General features: G+C 42.3%; 1 protein-coding gene across 4 annotated transcripts in view; it reads left to right on the top strand.

Annotated features, from left to right (window-relative positions):
- The window catches only part of ZFYVE27 (zinc finger FYVE-type containing 27), a 96227-nt gene that overhangs the window by 44700 nt on the left and 33570 nt on the right, over nucleotides 1–17957 (top strand). For 2 of the 4 annotated variants that reach the window (XM_077258312.1, XM_077258311.1), the window contains exons 7-10: nucleotides 2068–2207; nucleotides 7856–7927; nucleotides 8744–8860; nucleotides 10489–10633. In XM_077258312.1, coding sequence (XP_077114427.1) covers nucleotides 2068–2207; nucleotides 7856–7927; nucleotides 8744–8860; nucleotides 10489–10633 — 474 coding nt within the window. The remainder of the gene's footprint in view (nucleotides 1–2067; nucleotides 2208–7855; nucleotides 7928–8743; nucleotides 8861–10488; nucleotides 10634–17957) is intronic. The other 2 variants (XM_077258314.1, XM_077258313.1) reach the window with 1 other exon arrangement.

A 17957-nucleotide genomic window follows, 5' to 3' on the forward strand; every position in this document is an offset into this window, starting at 1 on the left:
TGGCTAGAAAGCATTTTGGGTTTTTCCCTATGCTGCGCCATAGGCGAAGATCCTCTGTGTCGGGGTATAACATAAGTATGTGTTGTATGATGGTACCAGATTTGGGACATTTGGGAACTGTATTAATTTTTCAAAAACTTTCCTAAAGTGTTACTCAGAATCCATAGGATAGTTGATAACTTGCAGGGTCAGTGGGGGTCCACCCGAACTAAAAGCGTAGCTCAAAAACGCAACATCCTATGAAGTCTGTACCCACCATACTGTGGCGCCACTGCTGGAGGTAGCCGAGATCACAAAATGGCAAAGTAGCCTTTTGACTTAGAGAGTAATGTGATAGGGTCAGATAGATATATAATTTTTCTTTTTTAAGTCTGAGTCACATCTTTTGAGATTTATACAAATTTAGACTAGAGATAAGGATCCTGAAGAATGTTCTGGAGTATCGCCTGCCAGGATCTTTTAATGGCTCTTGGCAGAACTAATGTCTTGGATCCAGATCAATTTTACCGTGCAGAATAATAAAAGGTGCTCTTTAAAGTGGAGATTTGTCTTAAAAGTTTTGCAAAAAAAAATTCTGATGGTTAGGGAACAGAATAGGTGTAACCATTGGGTGCAAATACTTTGCTTAAAGGGGTCCTGTCATTGAAACTAATCTTCGGAACACTTTCTATAACTGTTGGCCAAACGTTGGGTTCTCAATGGGGAAAATGGAATAAGACCCTGCCAGACGCCCCTGCAAAAGTCATTTATGTTGGTTAACGGTGTGCTGATCCCATCGCCTTCAGCAGGATTAGCCACCCATTTAATGCATATGGGGGGATACTGGGGGCCGTGACATAATATCTTCCAGCCTAGTTGGAGGGTGGATTCCGGTTGTTAATATGGCTTCCATTATTTTTTTCAGGATGGCATACCGTTGGTTACTTTTAATAAAGAGTAAACCTTTTGAACATTTTTAATTTTGGAATCAACTTTGACCACTTGTGAGACCCCCAGAGAGTTGAAACGTCTTACCTTTAAACAGGTTGTCTGTCAGAAGATACTGATGACCTATAGTTTACTGCTTCCAGGCTGCCCATTGACTATTAATGTCCGGACGGTACACGCTTTACTTTGCAGTGACGTTTTAAAACGTCAGTACAGAGTAAAGTGGCTGCATGACATTGTGCTGAGACGGGAGCCGGGAGTCGACAGTCAGACTTCCCATTGAAGAAGGCAGAGATGGCTTAATATCGCCTCTGTCTTTCTGATCTCTGTATACAGGGCACTGCCTGATATTTTTTTAAAAAAATTGTTACGGAAAGGGGAATTATAAAAAGCATTTTAGTGGTCCTTTTTGGTACTATAAAAAGTAAAGTTTTCTTTATTTTGCCAACTATATTGCCCCAATTTCGGGAGGGTGGGCGAGATAGTATGAAAATAACATAAAAATTTGCAAAAAAACTATTTTGGATATTGGAAAAAATAACGGCTGTTTAAGCCGCATGTATGGGGAAAAAAAACGAACATGTACCTGGTCAGGAACAGGGGTCCTTTGAAGGTCATTGGTATCAGATCGGTAGGGGTTCAACACCTGCAGGTCTGGCAATGGCTGGATGTGACCATTGAACAGATGTGCTCTGCCCAGCCCCATTCAATGTGTAGCATTGTTGATGTTGGTGAGGTGTCGGGCCCCACCGATCTGATATTGAAGATCTAGAGTAAGGATCTCATGTGAACGGACAACCTCTTTTAGGTTCATGACCATCTTGGAGACATTTCAGCATTTTAAGGAGTTGAGGAATACAGACGATCTCTGACCTCAGTGAGAATCACATCTTGCCCTAATCAAAAATCAAAAAGTTTGGTATGGGAAAACGTCAGACCACTATGGGGGACCTAGAGATGTAGCAGCCGCTAACGTGACTGCTGCGAACTCCAGGTATAGAATCAAGGTGAACATGGCTAGGCTGCGTAAATGACTTTGATGGTCACATTCATGATGGCGGCTGCTACGTCCGTAAAGTCTGTATGAATCTACTTGGGTAGTTGTAAGATGGCTTTAATGACTTATTTCTTTGTCTTTAGTTGTGGCAGAATGTAAAGCATCTCTACAGCAAAGAGGCAGCGGCGGGACGGCTCCATTAGAACCAACGCTAGCGGCGCAAGAGGTCGAGCCCGTACCGGTTGCGGATCGAACCCCCACCCCAGTATTGACCACTTCAGAAGTGAGTAATTATTGAAGGGATCGTCCAGCATGAAAAAAAAAAAGAATCATGGCTGTTTTCTTCCGTAAACAGCGCCGCACCTGTCCATAGGTTGTGTCTGGTATTGCAGCCCAGTTCTGTTGATTGGAATGGGGCTGAGATGCAATACTACACACGGCCTGCGGACAGATGTGGCGCTGTTTGGATGTAGATGGGTGAATTCCAGGGTATTGCTGCAGAGGCAGGAAAAACAGATGAGTATAACACTTTCTCGGCCCTCAAAGAACTGTTTAGCAAAATGTCGGCCGGACGGATTCCTGCAAATACAATCAAATAATAAATATTTCATGTTCATAAGAATCTGAAATTTTCTGGAAACTCGTAACGAATTTGTTTTGATTTGCTCATTTCTAGTCACGACTTTCTTTCCTTTCACTGACGCCATGCAAAAAAATCTGGGAAAATGGTGATCAAATGAAACACATAGAGGAGATTGAGGAGAATCAAAATAAAAACTTGTTGCCCATAACAGCCTATTGCTCAGCTTTCATTTCGTATTCTTTTTTTTTTTGAAAAATGGTTGCTATGGCCAGAAAAGAGTAAGAAAGACTGTTGCCCCATAGCAACCAATCACAGAACCGCTTTCGTTTCATATTTTCCTTTTGAGAAATAAAAGCTGCACTGTGATTGGTTGCTATGGACTAGAAAGAGTAAGAAATGCCGTCTGGTGCCCAAGACCAACCAATCAGAGCACAGCTTTCATTTTGCTCTTAGAGTAATGAAAGTTGCGCCGTGGTTGCTATGGGCAACACAGTCTGTTAGAAAGCTGCAGAACCGTTTCATTGTACAGTGGGGCTATTGTTCCCTGTAATCAGCCACTTTCTCGTACATTTTCTCTATCCTATTACGTATTGTCTTGATCTTTGCATCCAAATCCAATGTGTTTTTCATTAAGTAAGGAAGACTGATCGGGATATTAGTTCAATCTCCTTTTGATCGTTTGCGTTCTCCATAATTCATCTTGCGCTCGACATAAATGATTTTCCTCATCTGAGGATCATTAGATTACATTATAATGGTTACACGATTCCGCACATTCCTTCAATACTCCCCGGACCGTGCGAGAAACTCGTTTGTCCTCCTCAGCAATCAGTTGCCTCCCCATCTGGTTTTTTGGCCGGGGATCCCACAGAGTTGTATTTCTGCTCCGACACTGACGGAGCGTCCTAAATCAGTCCTACCTGGCAGAGCCGCCGCGCCGAGTCCAAGCCTGGCCCCGAGCCCGACCCTCCTTTATGGGCCGCCATACGACCCTGCTTGTTTCTATGATGATCAATGTGTTTTCAGAGCAAAAATATCTTCCCCCTTATGACTTAATTTAATATTTCTGCTGTTTTGGTTGCTTTATTATAGGATGAGTGCTATTTGACGGCCAAGTTCAAATCCGCGGCTGACATTCCCTAGCAACCAGGCAACCCCCACATGTACTCAGGCTGGCTAGCAGCTGTAAATCATGCAGCTGCATCAACAAAAACTAAATCTCCGAGCACTAACAAATACTCGGAGACCACCCGAGCGTGCTCTGGAAAACCCGAGCAACGAGTACACTCGCTCATCACTAGTCCCTAACTTTCCTGTCCAGAGTACAATCCTGCCGAAGGCTGGGTGAAACTCCTGTGTTAGATATAACAGCCATAATACCGATTACCTGATATAGAAAAAAAAAATCTAAAAAGGAAATGTAAAAAAAAAATTGATTTATTTTTCTATTTTTTCATTATATTGTTCCTCTGTTATTCCATCTGGAAATCGACTTCTATGTACCGGAAACCGTGAAATGTTGACAAATACGGTAGCTTGTTTTGAAGAGGATACGTGTCCTCATCTCCTCTATTCCCAGAAGGAATAACGGGAAAGCACAATCAAAGTTCTTAGGGAAAAAAATAGGCAACCTGCTCCCCCTACTATAAGGATAAAGCCTCCTGCACATTTTGGCCCATAATACCTGTGCACCCTGCAGAACGGATGCCAAATATGCTTGTGGGGCATAAAGTCAGGGGTCCTGAAATTATCCCCCCACAGGTCAGATAGCTGATGCAGATTTGTAGCAGCGGTTGTTTTCAGCAGATTGGTCTGTAGGATATTATTATTATTATTATTATTTATTTATATAGCACCATTAATTCCATGGTGCTGTACATGAGAAGGGGTTACATCGAAACAAAAATATCACTTACAGTAAACAAAACTAACAATGACAGACTGGTACAGAGGGAAGAGGACCCTGCCCTTGCGGGCTTACATTCTACTGGATTATGGGGAAGGAGACAGCAGGTCGGGGATGCAGTAGCTTCGATGATGTTGAGGTGGCCGTGTGGTCATTACAGGCTGTAAGCTTCTTTGAAGAGGTTTTCAGGTTTCTTTTGAAGGATCCAAAAGTAGTGGATAACCGGACGTGTTGGGGCACAGAATTCCAGAGGATGGGGGATATTCGGGAGAAGTCTTGGAGGCGATTGGGTGAGGAGCGAATAAGTGTGGAGGAGAGAAGGAGGTCTTGGGAGGACCGGAGATTACGTGAGGGAAGGTATTGAGAGATTAGTGTGGAGATATATGGAGGAGAAAGGTTATGGATGGCTTTGTAGGTCAGTGTTAGTAGTTTAAACTGGATATTCTGGGAAATTGGGAGCCAGTGAAGGGATTTGCAAAAAGGGGAAGCAGAAGTGTAGCGAGGAGAGAGATTAATTAGTCAGGCAGCAGAGTTAAGGATGGACTGGAGGGGTGCGACAGTGTTAGCAGGGAGGCCACAGAGGAGGATGTTGCAGTAGTCAAGGCGGGAGATGATTAGGGCATGCACAAGCATTTTGGTAGAGTGTGGGTTGAGGAAAGGACGGATTCTGGAAATATTTTTGAGCTGGAGGCGACAGGAGGTGGCGAGAGCTTGGATGTGCGGTTTGAAGGACAGGGCAGAGTCAAGGGTTACTCCGAGGCAGCGGATTTTGGGGACAGGGGAAAGTGTGATTTCATTTATTTTGATAGATAGATCAGGTAGGGAAGATATGCGAGATGGAGGAAAGATAATGAGTTCAGATTTGTCCACATTGAGCTTGAGGAAGTGAGAGGAGAAGGAGGATATGGCTGATAGACACTCTGGGATTCTGGAGAGCAGAGAGGTGACATCTGGGCCAGAGAGGTCGATCTGAGTGTCATCAGCATAGAGGTGGTACTGGAAACCATAGGACCTTATGAGTTGTCCCAGGCCGAGTGTATAGATTGAGAAGAGTAGGGGTCCTAGGACAGAGCCTTGGGGGACTCCAACAGAGAGGGGGCGAGATGAAGAGGTAGTATGGGAGTAGGAAACGCTAAATGTGCGGTTGGCAAGGTATGAGGAGATCCAGGATAGGGCTAGGTCTTCGACCCCAAAGGAAGAGAGAATCTGTAGTAGGAGGCAGTGGTCAACTGTGTCGAAGTCAGAGGACAGGTCTAGAAGGAGGAGTGTAGAGAATTGTCTGTTAGCTTTGGCTGTAAGTAAGTCGTTAGTAATTTTGGTCAGGGCAGCCTCAGTGGAATGGTGGGGACGGAAGCCAGATTGTAGGTTGTCGAAGAGAGAGTTAGATGCAAAGTGAGAGGAAAGTTCAGCATGGACGTGCTGCTCGGATATACAATCTGTTTACATAGAGTAACACATCACTGCATGTTGGAAACCAGATTAATTTTTCCTGGAACCTGAAAAACTCAGTGGATTTGGCGTCTACTAGAAAGAAGGGTGACGACGGGGTATAAATGAGTGTTACACCGTCGTACACCATATGTTCTCAGTTTGCGGTGGTTAGTGACCTGCTGAGACATTCTCATCTCAATGAGTCCTAGGATATCGTGATGTATTACGCTCCCCATACAGCAGGGTCATTAAGTGTTTAACCTATCACAATGCAAAGCACATGATAAGCTGATGTGGGAAAAACATTACTATAAATTACTAAATACCTTATTTCAATTCAGATTTAACATTACTGTATACAGCAGATAACACAGAATCCATCATTCACAATTTGTGATGTCACAGCTCACCTCCTCCTCCTGTACAATGACTGATAACACCTCTATATACAGCAGATAACACAGAATCCATCATTCACAATTTGTGATGTCACAGCTCACCTCCTCCTCCTGTACAATGACTGATAACACCTCTATATACAGCAGATAACACAGAATCCATCATTCACAATTTGTGATGTCACAGCTCACCTCCTCCTCCTCTTGCACAATGACTGATAACACCTCTATATCCAGTAGATAACACAGGATCCACCATTCACAATAGGTGATATCACAGCTCACCTCCTCCTCCTGTACAATGACTGATAACACCTCTATATACAGTATATAACACAGGATCCACCATTCACAATAGGTGATGTCACAGCTCACCTCCTCCTCACAATATGTGAAGTCATGGTTCCCCTGTAAGCTTATTTTATATAGATCCTGATATTAAAAGTAATAAAAACATCTAATTAAGAAGAGGTGATTTGTTGCTGACCCGTTCCCTTTAGGTGAAATGGACGAGGGCTCAGCTGTGTTTAGTACTGGGCGGCTCCTGCTGATCTGATGATTTTCTGGAGTCAGACCCTGGTAGATGACACATTGCTCTTTCTTCAGCCGTTCACTTTTGTAGCCAGAGGAGGACATCCAGGACACTGCAGTGCTCCCGGGCCCTTCTGTCTCTCCTGCTGGTCTCAGTCCGATGCCACATTGCCAGTTATTCATTACTGGGTCCCTAATAAGGGAGTATAATGGCGTATTTCATCTTCTTGCCGGAGTTTTCCTTTAACACCTGAACTTTTCATTTCAGCGTCCAGCGATCGTAAACTAGTTGGTTCTTTGCAGCCAAGTTTTCGTTTTGCTGACGCTGTGTATGTGCATGGATTAGATGAAGATTAGACTTTATAATGATATTGGAGCTCTGGTATTTCTCTCCATGAATGATGAGTTTGATTTTTATTGTGAGGTTTATTAAAGCAATCACCTGAAGTCTGCAATATCCCTCCGATCACCGGAGCTGTCATCCTGTCTGAAGTTTTCAGCTCTATGGAAAGAAAAAGAAAAGAAAAAAGTGCAATGGCCTGTCCAACATTAGAATGATACTTTTGGTCATATAGGGTAAATACCGTATATGTGTGCACCCTTCTTAATTTTTGAGTTCACCCATTGCACACAGGTGCGTAAAGTCCAGCACACAGCCATGCGATCTCCATAGACAAATCTTGCTAGGTCTACCGGTCACATTGAAGAACTTGGGTGTTATTAAACATGGCCATACAAGGACATAGCGCCATCATGCTCATTACTGGCAAAGTCGACTATCTGAGCTCTTCGTAGCTGATTGCCACGGCCGCTGTTATAGTAAAGCGATTGCCTGTGACGAGACAACTTTTCCATGGAAAAATAGAATCTAAACACTGAACAAACAGGTAAATCCTGAGAGATTCCAGCTCTGGAATGAAACGAAAAGTTAATAAAAGTTGTGCCTGTATTATTTATTATGTATTTGTAAAAGTTCTCATGTAGAATATGTACATACATGTTACATAGCATTGATGAAAACTGTCAGAAGTTAATAGTAAATATTAAAGATGTCACCAAATGACTTTCTTTTACTTTTTCAGGATTTCTCTCCTGGGAGTGTGGAAGAAGCTGAAGAAGCAGAACCTGATGAGGAATTTAAAGATGCCATAGAGGTGGGTCAATGAGGCAATGTGTAGTTCGGGTATTGTAGAACATTTTCTTTTTGTGCCACTCCCTTAGATTTTTTTTATATTTTTTTTTTTTGGGGGGGGGATGATTTGAAGTCATTGATGAATTCGATGTTGTTAGACTTGATGAGGAGGACAAAGATAGGTGAAAAGTGCTTCATCGCTGGAAATCCCACCTATTGCTAGAATAGGGGTCCTGTTTCCCCTGATTAAAAGTGGCAGCGGTCGACCATGGAAGTTTATGCTCCATTCATTGTATTTGTGACTTTTGAGTATAGCTGAGTGCAGTAGACAATGACTAGAGCGGCGCATGCGTGATTACTTCTTCACCTATCCTTAGGTGATACGTTATAATTTTGGGACAACCCTATACCTGTCCTGATTTGCTGATATCGGGACGATCTGTCAGCAATCCCATGTGTCAGTGATCTCCTGACTGTCACCTAGTGGTGGACACTTGTGGGATAAAGGTTTTGAAAATTCCGGAATCCAGAATTCCCGCAACTTTTTCATCTCCCCATTGGAAGAACAGTTCACTCTTAGTGGAGTCAAGTTATTTAGCTATAGGCTGAGCAATAAACAGAACGATACCTAAAGCGGATTCTCGGCAGATCTAGAAATATTTGTGGCTGGAAAATCAGATTTCTGCGTTTTTATAGGTGACTTGGTATACCAGGTCTAGAATGGATTTCTCCAATGGGTTGAACCATCCATTCATTTTTTTTAAATTATTTTTCTATCTCGAGGAGTTGATTCTTAATTGTTTTATTTTTTCCTTTTTGTCCATGCTGCTTGAGAAAGGAGCAACAACTGATGAGCATGGTGAGTGGTGGACGTGTCATGGAGAGAGACCTTCCCGAGACAGCTGATCTGTTACGTGGTCTCCTCCCCAAAGATTTTTCTCCTTCTCTTCCTCAGGTGATGTCACTATCAGACCTGACGCATGCTCTGCAGGTGCTTTTCGTGAACTGATAGCTGAGGAGAATGGCAAAGATGCCATCTTGACTTGTTGCTGCCTAGTTGGTACGAGTGGGTCAAACCTTAGACTTTAAATATCGTAAGAATAAGGATTTTTTTTTCGTCTTGACTTCATTCAAGAACGTTTAAGATTTACGTGAATTTCGGCCAAACTTTCCAATTGTCTAATGTGATGGCCTACCAGCCAATGGCAACAAAACAAAAAAAGAAGGAAAATAACGACCTGGCCTGTTGGATTTCAGTGGGGAGGATGCAGCACCAGATACATCTTACTCCGCTCTCCTCATTGGGATCACTTGCATGATCGGCCGAGCCATGCTTGCATGTATATGTGCGGATGGGGAGGAATGGTTATTGAGTTTGATGGGACCATTGTAGAAACGAGTGAAATTGCTTTTGATCTTTGCAAAAAAATAATCACCAGGATAAAGGAAAATGGCGGCCAACTGGGAAGAGGTTAAAACATTTTTACAATCCCCTCGGCCCTCTTCTGCACTTTTTACGCTGACGGTCCTTCGGGTTGGCTCGTCTATCTTTTGTCTTCTGTCTTCCGTCCTCCATCTGGTCTGATCCTCCATTCATATGGCACTGCACCATTATATGCGGTGCGACATGTTGTTGATGGGACTACATGAACGGAACAGAGGAGATGATCTGGGGACTGGTAAGGCGGGGGGCGGCCAAGGAGACCTGTGTATAAGATTTGATTTTTGAATCCCTTTCTGGGTTTTTTGCATCAGATTTTTACATTGTGAATCAAACTTCCTTCCCGATCTGCCCAAATTTCAGGAGATTTGCTCGAATTTAGCTCTTTTGGGTTAAGCCAAAAATATACTGGTTAATGGTCTATAGTCGGATTCGTAAAGCATGTAGCAGATACGTATGTTTATGGAGAAATCGTCAGGTTATTAGTGTCTTAAAGGAGTTGGCAAACTTATTTGTATACACTAAGTTAATTTCTTTTAATGCAACATCAGAAGATTCAGCTCATGAAACCCAAGTGACCTAAAGACCGTGAACCCCCGATTCATTGTTAACGTTTTGTTTGAAGTCACTTTTCATCTTTGTCTTACGTTATTCGTTGACTTTTTTTTTTTGGCACTAAAGTCACCTGACCATGGTCGATGAATTTTTCACAAAGTGAAAAGTAACAGTCTGTACTTTTGCCTTGTGATCTGTTTTTGCGATTTTACGGTACAAAAAAGTCGTTTTGTTTGTCGTTTACGTTTTGTTAAATGGTTCCAAAAAAATTGCACCAGAATAACTCATGTACATAAAAACTCTCCGGGATGCATGGGAAGGGGGGATGAGAGAGTAAATTTGCACCAAATTTTTCAACTTTTAAAAAAATCATAGTTGATGAATCAGCCCAAAACATCTGGAAACCCCAAACCCTGCCACAATGGTGAATATAAAAAAAAAACAAGCAAACATATATTAAAAGAAGAATTTGGCACAAATAAAAAAAACAGACAGAAAAAAAGAACAAATGCAAAAATCAATCGGTTTCTCTGTATCCCAATTATCATTCTTAATAATGGCGTCTTTTGTCAAATTTGGTTTTTCAGGAGGATGACGATGTGTCCCAGTGCCTGTCCGAGTATGAACTGAACATGCAGGACAATGGTTTTCTCAGCAGAAACGACGCTCTCAGAAATAAAGTATCCAAATTGACCGAGAAACTGCGCAAGCGATATCCCACCAATAATTTCGGTAGGCACTTGTGTTTATTCTATAGGGAAAAGTTAGAAATTGATCATTGGCAGCAACATGGTTCTAGTAAAGACGATACCAGTAATAAAAATGTGGATTGACACATTAAAAAAAAAAATATATACGTCTGAGGAAGCCGAATTTTGGCGAAACGCGTGTGTGTTTTTTTTTCTATCATTGAATTCCTTTATCCTTCTTCCCTGGATTGGTATTTATTTAATGTGTAAATCCACATTTTTTTACTGGTATTTTCCATGTGATATCTGATGCTGTGCTAATTTTTACATGATTGTTAATTTTTTTTTCTATATTTGTTTGTCAAATTCCTTCTTAACAGCCTCAGGTTGTTTCTTTTCCTTTTTTAAATTCCATGATTCTCCTCTATATAGTGTACACTACATATTATATCTGTGCTGCGCACTTGTTCTAGATTGTATGGTCAAAATATGGCACTATAGAGACTGAATGACTCTTTGTAGGGATTATATGGGCAAAATATGGCACTATAGGGACTGAAAGACTCTTTGTAGGGATTATATGGGCAAAATATGGCACTATAGGGACTAAAAGACTCTTTGTAGGGATTATATGGGCAAAATATGGCACTATAGGGATTAAAAGACTCGTAGGGATTATATGGGCAAAATATGGCACTATAGGGACTAAAAGACTCTTTGTAGGGATTATATGGGCAAAATGTGGCACTATAGGGACTAAAAGACTCTTTGTAGGGATTATATGGGCAAAATGTGGCACTTTAGGGACTAAAAGACTCGTTGTAGGGATTATATGGGCAAAATGTGGCACTATAGGGACTAAAAGACTCTTTGTAGGGATTATATGGGCAAAATATGGCACTATAGGGACTAAAAGACTCTTTGTAGGGATTATATGGGCAAAATATGGCACTGTAGGGACTAAAAGACTCGTTGTAGGGATTATATGGGCAAAATATGGCACTATAGGGACTAAAAGACTCTTTGTAGGGATTATATGGGCAAAATGTGGCACTATAGGGACTAAAAGACTCGTTGTAGGGATTATATGGGCAAAATATGGCACTATAGGGACTAAAAGACTCTTTGTAGGGATTATATGGGCAAAATATGGCACTATAGGGACTAAAAGACTCTTTGTAGGGATTATATGGGCAAAATATGGCACTGTAGGGACTAAAAGACTCGTTGTAGGGATTATATGGGCAAAATATGGCACTGTAGGGACTAAAAGACTCGTTGTAGGGATTATATGGGCAAAATATGGCACTATAGGGACTAAAAGACTCTTTGTAGGGATTATATGGGCAAAATATGGCACTATAGGGACTAAAAGACTCTTTGTAGGGATTATATGGGCAAAATATGGCACTATAGGGACTAAAAGACTCTTTGTAGGGATTATATGGGCAAAATATGGCACTATAGGGACTAAAAGACACTTTGTAGGGATTATATGGGCAAAATATGGCACTATAGGGACTAAAAGACTCGTAGGGATTATATGGGCAAAATGTGGCACTATAGGGACTAAAAGACTCTTTGTAGGGATTATATGGGCAAAATGTGGCACTATAGGGACTAAAAGACTCTTTGTAGGGATTATATGGGCAAAATGTGGCACTATAGGGACTAAAAGACTCTTTGTAGGGATTATATGGGCAAAATATGGCACTATAGGGACTAAAAGACTCGTAGGGATTATATGGGCAAAATATGGCACTATAGGGACTAAAAGACTCTTTGTAGGGATTATATGGGCAAAATATGGCACTATAGGGACTAAAAGACTCTTTGTAGGGATTATATGGGCAAAATATGGCACTATAGGGACTAAAAGACTCGTTGTAGGGATTATATGGGCAAAATATGGCACTATAGGGACTAAAAGACTCGTTGTAGGGATTATATGGGCAAAATATGGCACTATAGGGACTAAAAGACTCTTTGTAGGGATTATATGGGCAAAATATGGCACTATAGGGACTAAAAGACTCTTTGTAGGGATTATATGGGCAAAATATGGCACTGTAGGGACTAAAAGACTCTTTGTAGGGATTATATGGGCAAAATATGGCACTATAGGGACTAAAAGACTCTTTGTAGGGATTATATGGGCAAAATATGGCACTGTAGGGACTAAAAGACTCGTTGTAGGGATTATATGGGCAAAATATGGCACTATAGGGACTAAAAGACTCTTTGTAGGGATTATATGGGCAAAATATGGCACTGTAGGGACTAAAAGACTCTTTGTAGGGATTATATGGGCAAAATATGGCACTATAGGGACTAAAAGACTCTTTGTAGGGATTATATGGGCAAAATATGGCACTATAGGGACTAAAAGACTCTTTGTAGGGATTATATGGGCAAAATATGGCACTATAGGGACTAAAAGACACTTTGTAGGGATTATATGGGCAAAATATGGCACTATAGGGACTAAAAGACTCGTAGGGATTATATGGGCAAAATGTGGCACTATAGGGACTAAAAGACTCTTTGTAGGGATTATATGGGCAAAATGTGGCACTATAGGGACTAAAAGACTCTTTGTAGGGATTATATGGGCAAAATGTGGCACTATAGGGACTAAAAGACTCTTTGTAGGGATTATATGGGCAAAATATGGCACTATAGGGACTAAAAGACTCGTAGGGATTATATGGGCAAAATATGGCACTATAGGGACTAAAAGACTCTTTGTAGGGATTATATGGGCAAAATATGGCACTATAGGGACTAAAAGACTCTTTGTAGGGATTATATGGGCAAAATATGGCACTATAGGGACTAAAAGACTCGTAGGGATTATATGGGCAAAATATGGCACTATAGGGACTAAAAGACTCGTTGTAGGGATTATATGGGCAAAATATGGCACTATAGGGACTAAAAGACTCTTTGTAGGGATTATATGGGCAAAATATGGCACTATAGGGACTAAAAGACACTTTGTAGGGATTATATGGGCAAAATATGGCACTATAGGGACTAAAAGACTCGTAGGGATTATATGGGCAAAATGTGGCACTATAGGGACTAAAAGACTCTTTGTAGGGATTATATGGGCAAAATGTGGCACTATAGGGACTAAAAGACTCTTTGTAGGGATTATATGGGCAAAATGTGGCACTATAGGGACTAAAAGACTCTTTGTAGGGATTATATGGGCAAAATATGGCACTATAGGGACTAAAAGACTCGTAGGGATTATATGGGCAAAATATGGCACTATAGGGACTAAAAGACTCTTTGTAGGGATTATATGGGCAAAATATGGCACTATAGGGACTAAAAGACTCTTTGTAGGGATTATATGGGCAAAATATGGCACTATAGGGACTAAAAGACTCGTTGTAGGGATTATATGGGCAAAATATGGCACTATAGGGACTAAAAGACTCGTTGTAGGGATTATATGGGCAAAATATGGCACTATAGGGACTAAAAGACTCTTTGTAGGGATTATATGGGCAAAATATGGCACTATAGGGACTAAAAGACTCTTTGTAGGGATTATATGGGCAAAATATGGCACTGTAGGGACTAAAAGACTCTTTGTAGGGATTATATGGGCAAAATATGGCACTATAGGGACTAAAAGACTCTTTGTAGGGATTATATGGGCAAAATATGGCACTGTAGGGACTAAAAGACTCGTTGTAGGGATTATATGGGCAAAATATGGCACTATAGGGACTAAAAGACTCTTTGTAGGGATTATATGGGCAAAATATGGCACTGTAGGGACTAAAAGACTCTTTGTAGGGATTATATGGGCAAAATATGGCACTATAGGGACTAAAAGACTCTTTGTAGGGATTATATGGGCAAAATATGGCACTATAGGGACTAAAAGACTCTTTGTAGGGATTATATGGGCAAAATATGGCACTATAGGGACTAAAAGACACTTTGTAGGGATTATATGGGCAAAATATGGCACTATAGGGACTAAAAGACTCGTAGGGATTATATGGGCAAAATGTGGCACTATAGGGACTAAAAGACTCTTTGTAGGGATTATATGGGCAAAATGTGGCACTATAGGGACTAAAAGACTCTTTGTAGGGATTATATGGGCAAAATGTGGCACTATAGGGACTAAAAGACTCTTTGTAGGGATTATATGGGCAAAATATGGCACTATAGGGACTAAAAGACTCGTAGGGATTATATGGGCAAAATATGGCACTATAGGGACTAAAAGACTCTTTGTAGGGATTATATGGGCAAAATATGGCACTATAGGGACTAAAAGACTCTTTGTAGGGATTATATGGGCAAAATATGGCACTATAGGGACTAAAAGACTCGTAGGGATTATATGGGCAAAATATGGCACTATAGGGACTAAAAGACTCGTTGTAGGGATTATATGGGCAAAATATGGCACTATAGGGACTAAAAGACTCTTTGTAGGGATTATATGGGCAAAATATGGCACTATAGGGACTAAAAGACTCTTTGTAGGGATTATATGGGCAAAATATGGCACTGTAGGGACTAAAAGACTCGTTGTAGGGATTATATGGGCAAAATATGGCACTATAGGGACTAAAAGACTCTTTGTAGGGATTATATGGGCAAAATGTGGCACTATAGGGACTAAAAGACTCTTTTGGGGTATTATATGGGCAAAATATGGCTTAGAGGAATTGAATGACTCTTTGTGGGTATTATAGGGGCGCAATATTACCCTCTGGGCACAGAATGATTCTATAGAGGACACTTACATTTGTAATGGATGAATCACGTGCACAACTCTGTTATCCGTGCACGCTCTGTGCAACCTTCTGCAAGATTGTAGCCCTATAGAGAAATCCCGGGCACCACGTCTCCTTTTGGTAAATTTATTAGTACCAAAAAATCATAACGTTTCGCCCGCGCAGGACCTTTATCAAGCCATAGGAAAAAAGGGACCATGCGTATGTGTTTCTCTATGGCTTGATACAGGCTGACCATCTTTTAGTAGCGTTTGCTCTTTTTGTCTGGTCACTATGTGGCTCTATGGCAGCGTACTCGTATCGAATAAAAATTTGCCCCAGACGCTGCCATTTCTGCGGTAGAAATTAGTATCTGGGACATGCAGACGATGCATGACCCCCTGAGTCGTGCAAGGAGTGCGAGGAATCTCTGATATTTTTTGGTCTCCGGGACGTTTTTTTGGAACAAACTCACCTTTTGTTAATTGTAATGGAGCAGAACGAATCTTTTCCCAGCTCAGCAAGTAAAAGCGGCTACATGGGACGTACATACTTGCCATCTCCTGAGATCTGTAACATTACACCGCCAGACCATGCATGTAAGATAACTCAATGGCAGACAAACATTCTTTTCACCCGGGCGGAGCGCGGATTAAGAGTTTAGTTTAAGCTCGGCCTGCTCGCTGGAAATCTGAGCCGACTGCTGGGCATTTCTGTGTTGGACCGGGAGAAGAATGTAAAATAAACATGGAGAAAGCCAGGGGGGCACCGAGATTGGGAATAATTGGTAGCGGCATACTTACTGGATTAACCCCTTGTAGTTATCAAATCTGCAAATTGGAGATAATTGACGGAAGACTTAGAAAATGATTGACAGGGATATGTGTAATGTGTAGTAGGTTAGATGATGAGCAATAGAGAGATGAAAAACGGCAATAAGGAAGAAATGCAGGAAAGTCTCTGTAGATAGAGGTGAGCTGCATATATGATAGATGGACTGTATGGAGAAAAGTGTCGGGCCCTACGGCTTAGGCTATGTGCACACGTTGCGGATTTGCAGCGTTTTTTTCCGTGCAGAAACGCTGCAGATCCGAGAGTGATTTACAGTACAATGTAAATCAATGGGAAAAAAAACCGCTGTGCTAATGGTGCGGAAAATTCCGCACGGAAAAGCTGCTTATTAAAAGGAGGAGCATGTCACTTCTTTTTTGCGGATCTGCAGTGTTTTTGTACCCATTCCATTATAGAAATCCGCAGGGGTAAAAAACGCAAGAAATCCGCACAAAATTTGCAACAAACATGCACAAAAATCCACAGCAAATCCGCAGTTACTCCGCACAATATCCACATAAAAAACGCATCAAATCCGCACCTGCGTTTCCTGCCAAGAGATGCAGAATCTGCGCAAAAAATTCCAGAGGTAAATCCGCAACGCGCGCACATAGCCTTAATCATTGAATCCAGGTTCTCCACCCTATCACCTTCTGCCCTGGTGTATAACATCCGTCCCCCCAGTGTATAACCTCCACTCCCCCCCCCAGTCGGTGTACACCATCCGTCCCCCGGGTGTATAACATCCACCTACACCCCCCCCACCCTGGTGTATAGCATCCGGCTCCATTTCCTCAATGTATAACATCTGGCCCCTCGCCCCCGGTATATAACATCTCACCCCCAGTGTATAACATCTGGCCCCTCGCCCTCCGATGTATAACCTCCGCCCCCCGCCATACCATCTGCCTTTACTAACATGGGAGACAACGGCCGGTGGTGCGGAGCTCACGGATACGAGTGCGGTCCTTTAATAGGAGCCACCGAGGTAACAAGTCCGTCCATGACATTTCTTTCTCCTAAATCTCCCCTCATCACCTGTGAGTGGAAGAAACCGCAGCAACTCTGCCACGAAGTGGAGACCCCATAACGTTACAGAGCGAGGGGCCGAGTACTGAGGAGCAAAGGGCAGAAAAGTCACCACCGCTCTGCTGATCCCAGAACTGCAGACTCCAGACCCCCTCTGGTATAACATCAGCACAAACACTGCTCCCCCGCCGGGAGCTTCATGGCCGAGTAGCTGCATGTAGCCGTACATCACCAAGCACAATGCTGAGCGTCGGATGGAGTGGTGTAAAGCCGCCACCACTGGACTCTGGAGGAGACGTGTTCTGTGCAGTGTCTGATCACACTTCTCTACCTGCGTCTGATGGAGGAGTCTGGGTTTGGTGATTCCAGGAGGACGTTACCCCCTGACTGCATTGTGCCCCCTGTACAGATGGTGGAGGAGGTTGATGCTATGGGCTGTTATCAGGGGGCGGCCTTGGCCCCTTAGTTTCAGTGATGGGAAATCTTAAACCTTCAGCACCAGACATTGTGCACAATTGTAGCTTCTATCTTTGTGAGAACAGTTTGGGGTTCTCCCTTTTCTGTTCCCCATAGCTGTACCCAGTGCACAAGCTCCATACAGTCATGGAGTGGGAACAGGAGCGGCCGCACAGAGCCCGGACCTGCGCCCCAGCCACCATCTAGACCAGAAATTGTGAACCTAGACCCCCCAACATCAGGGTCTGACCCCACAAATTCTCTCCTGGATGAAGGGGCAAAAATTCCCACAGACGCCTC

The sequence above is a fragment of the Ranitomeya variabilis genome, chromosome 4, assembly GCF_051348905.1.
Source record: "Ranitomeya variabilis isolate aRanVar5 chromosome 4, aRanVar5.hap1, whole genome shotgun sequence".
NCBI classification, from domain to species: domain Eukaryota; kingdom Metazoa; phylum Chordata; class Amphibia; order Anura; family Dendrobatidae; genus Ranitomeya; species Ranitomeya variabilis.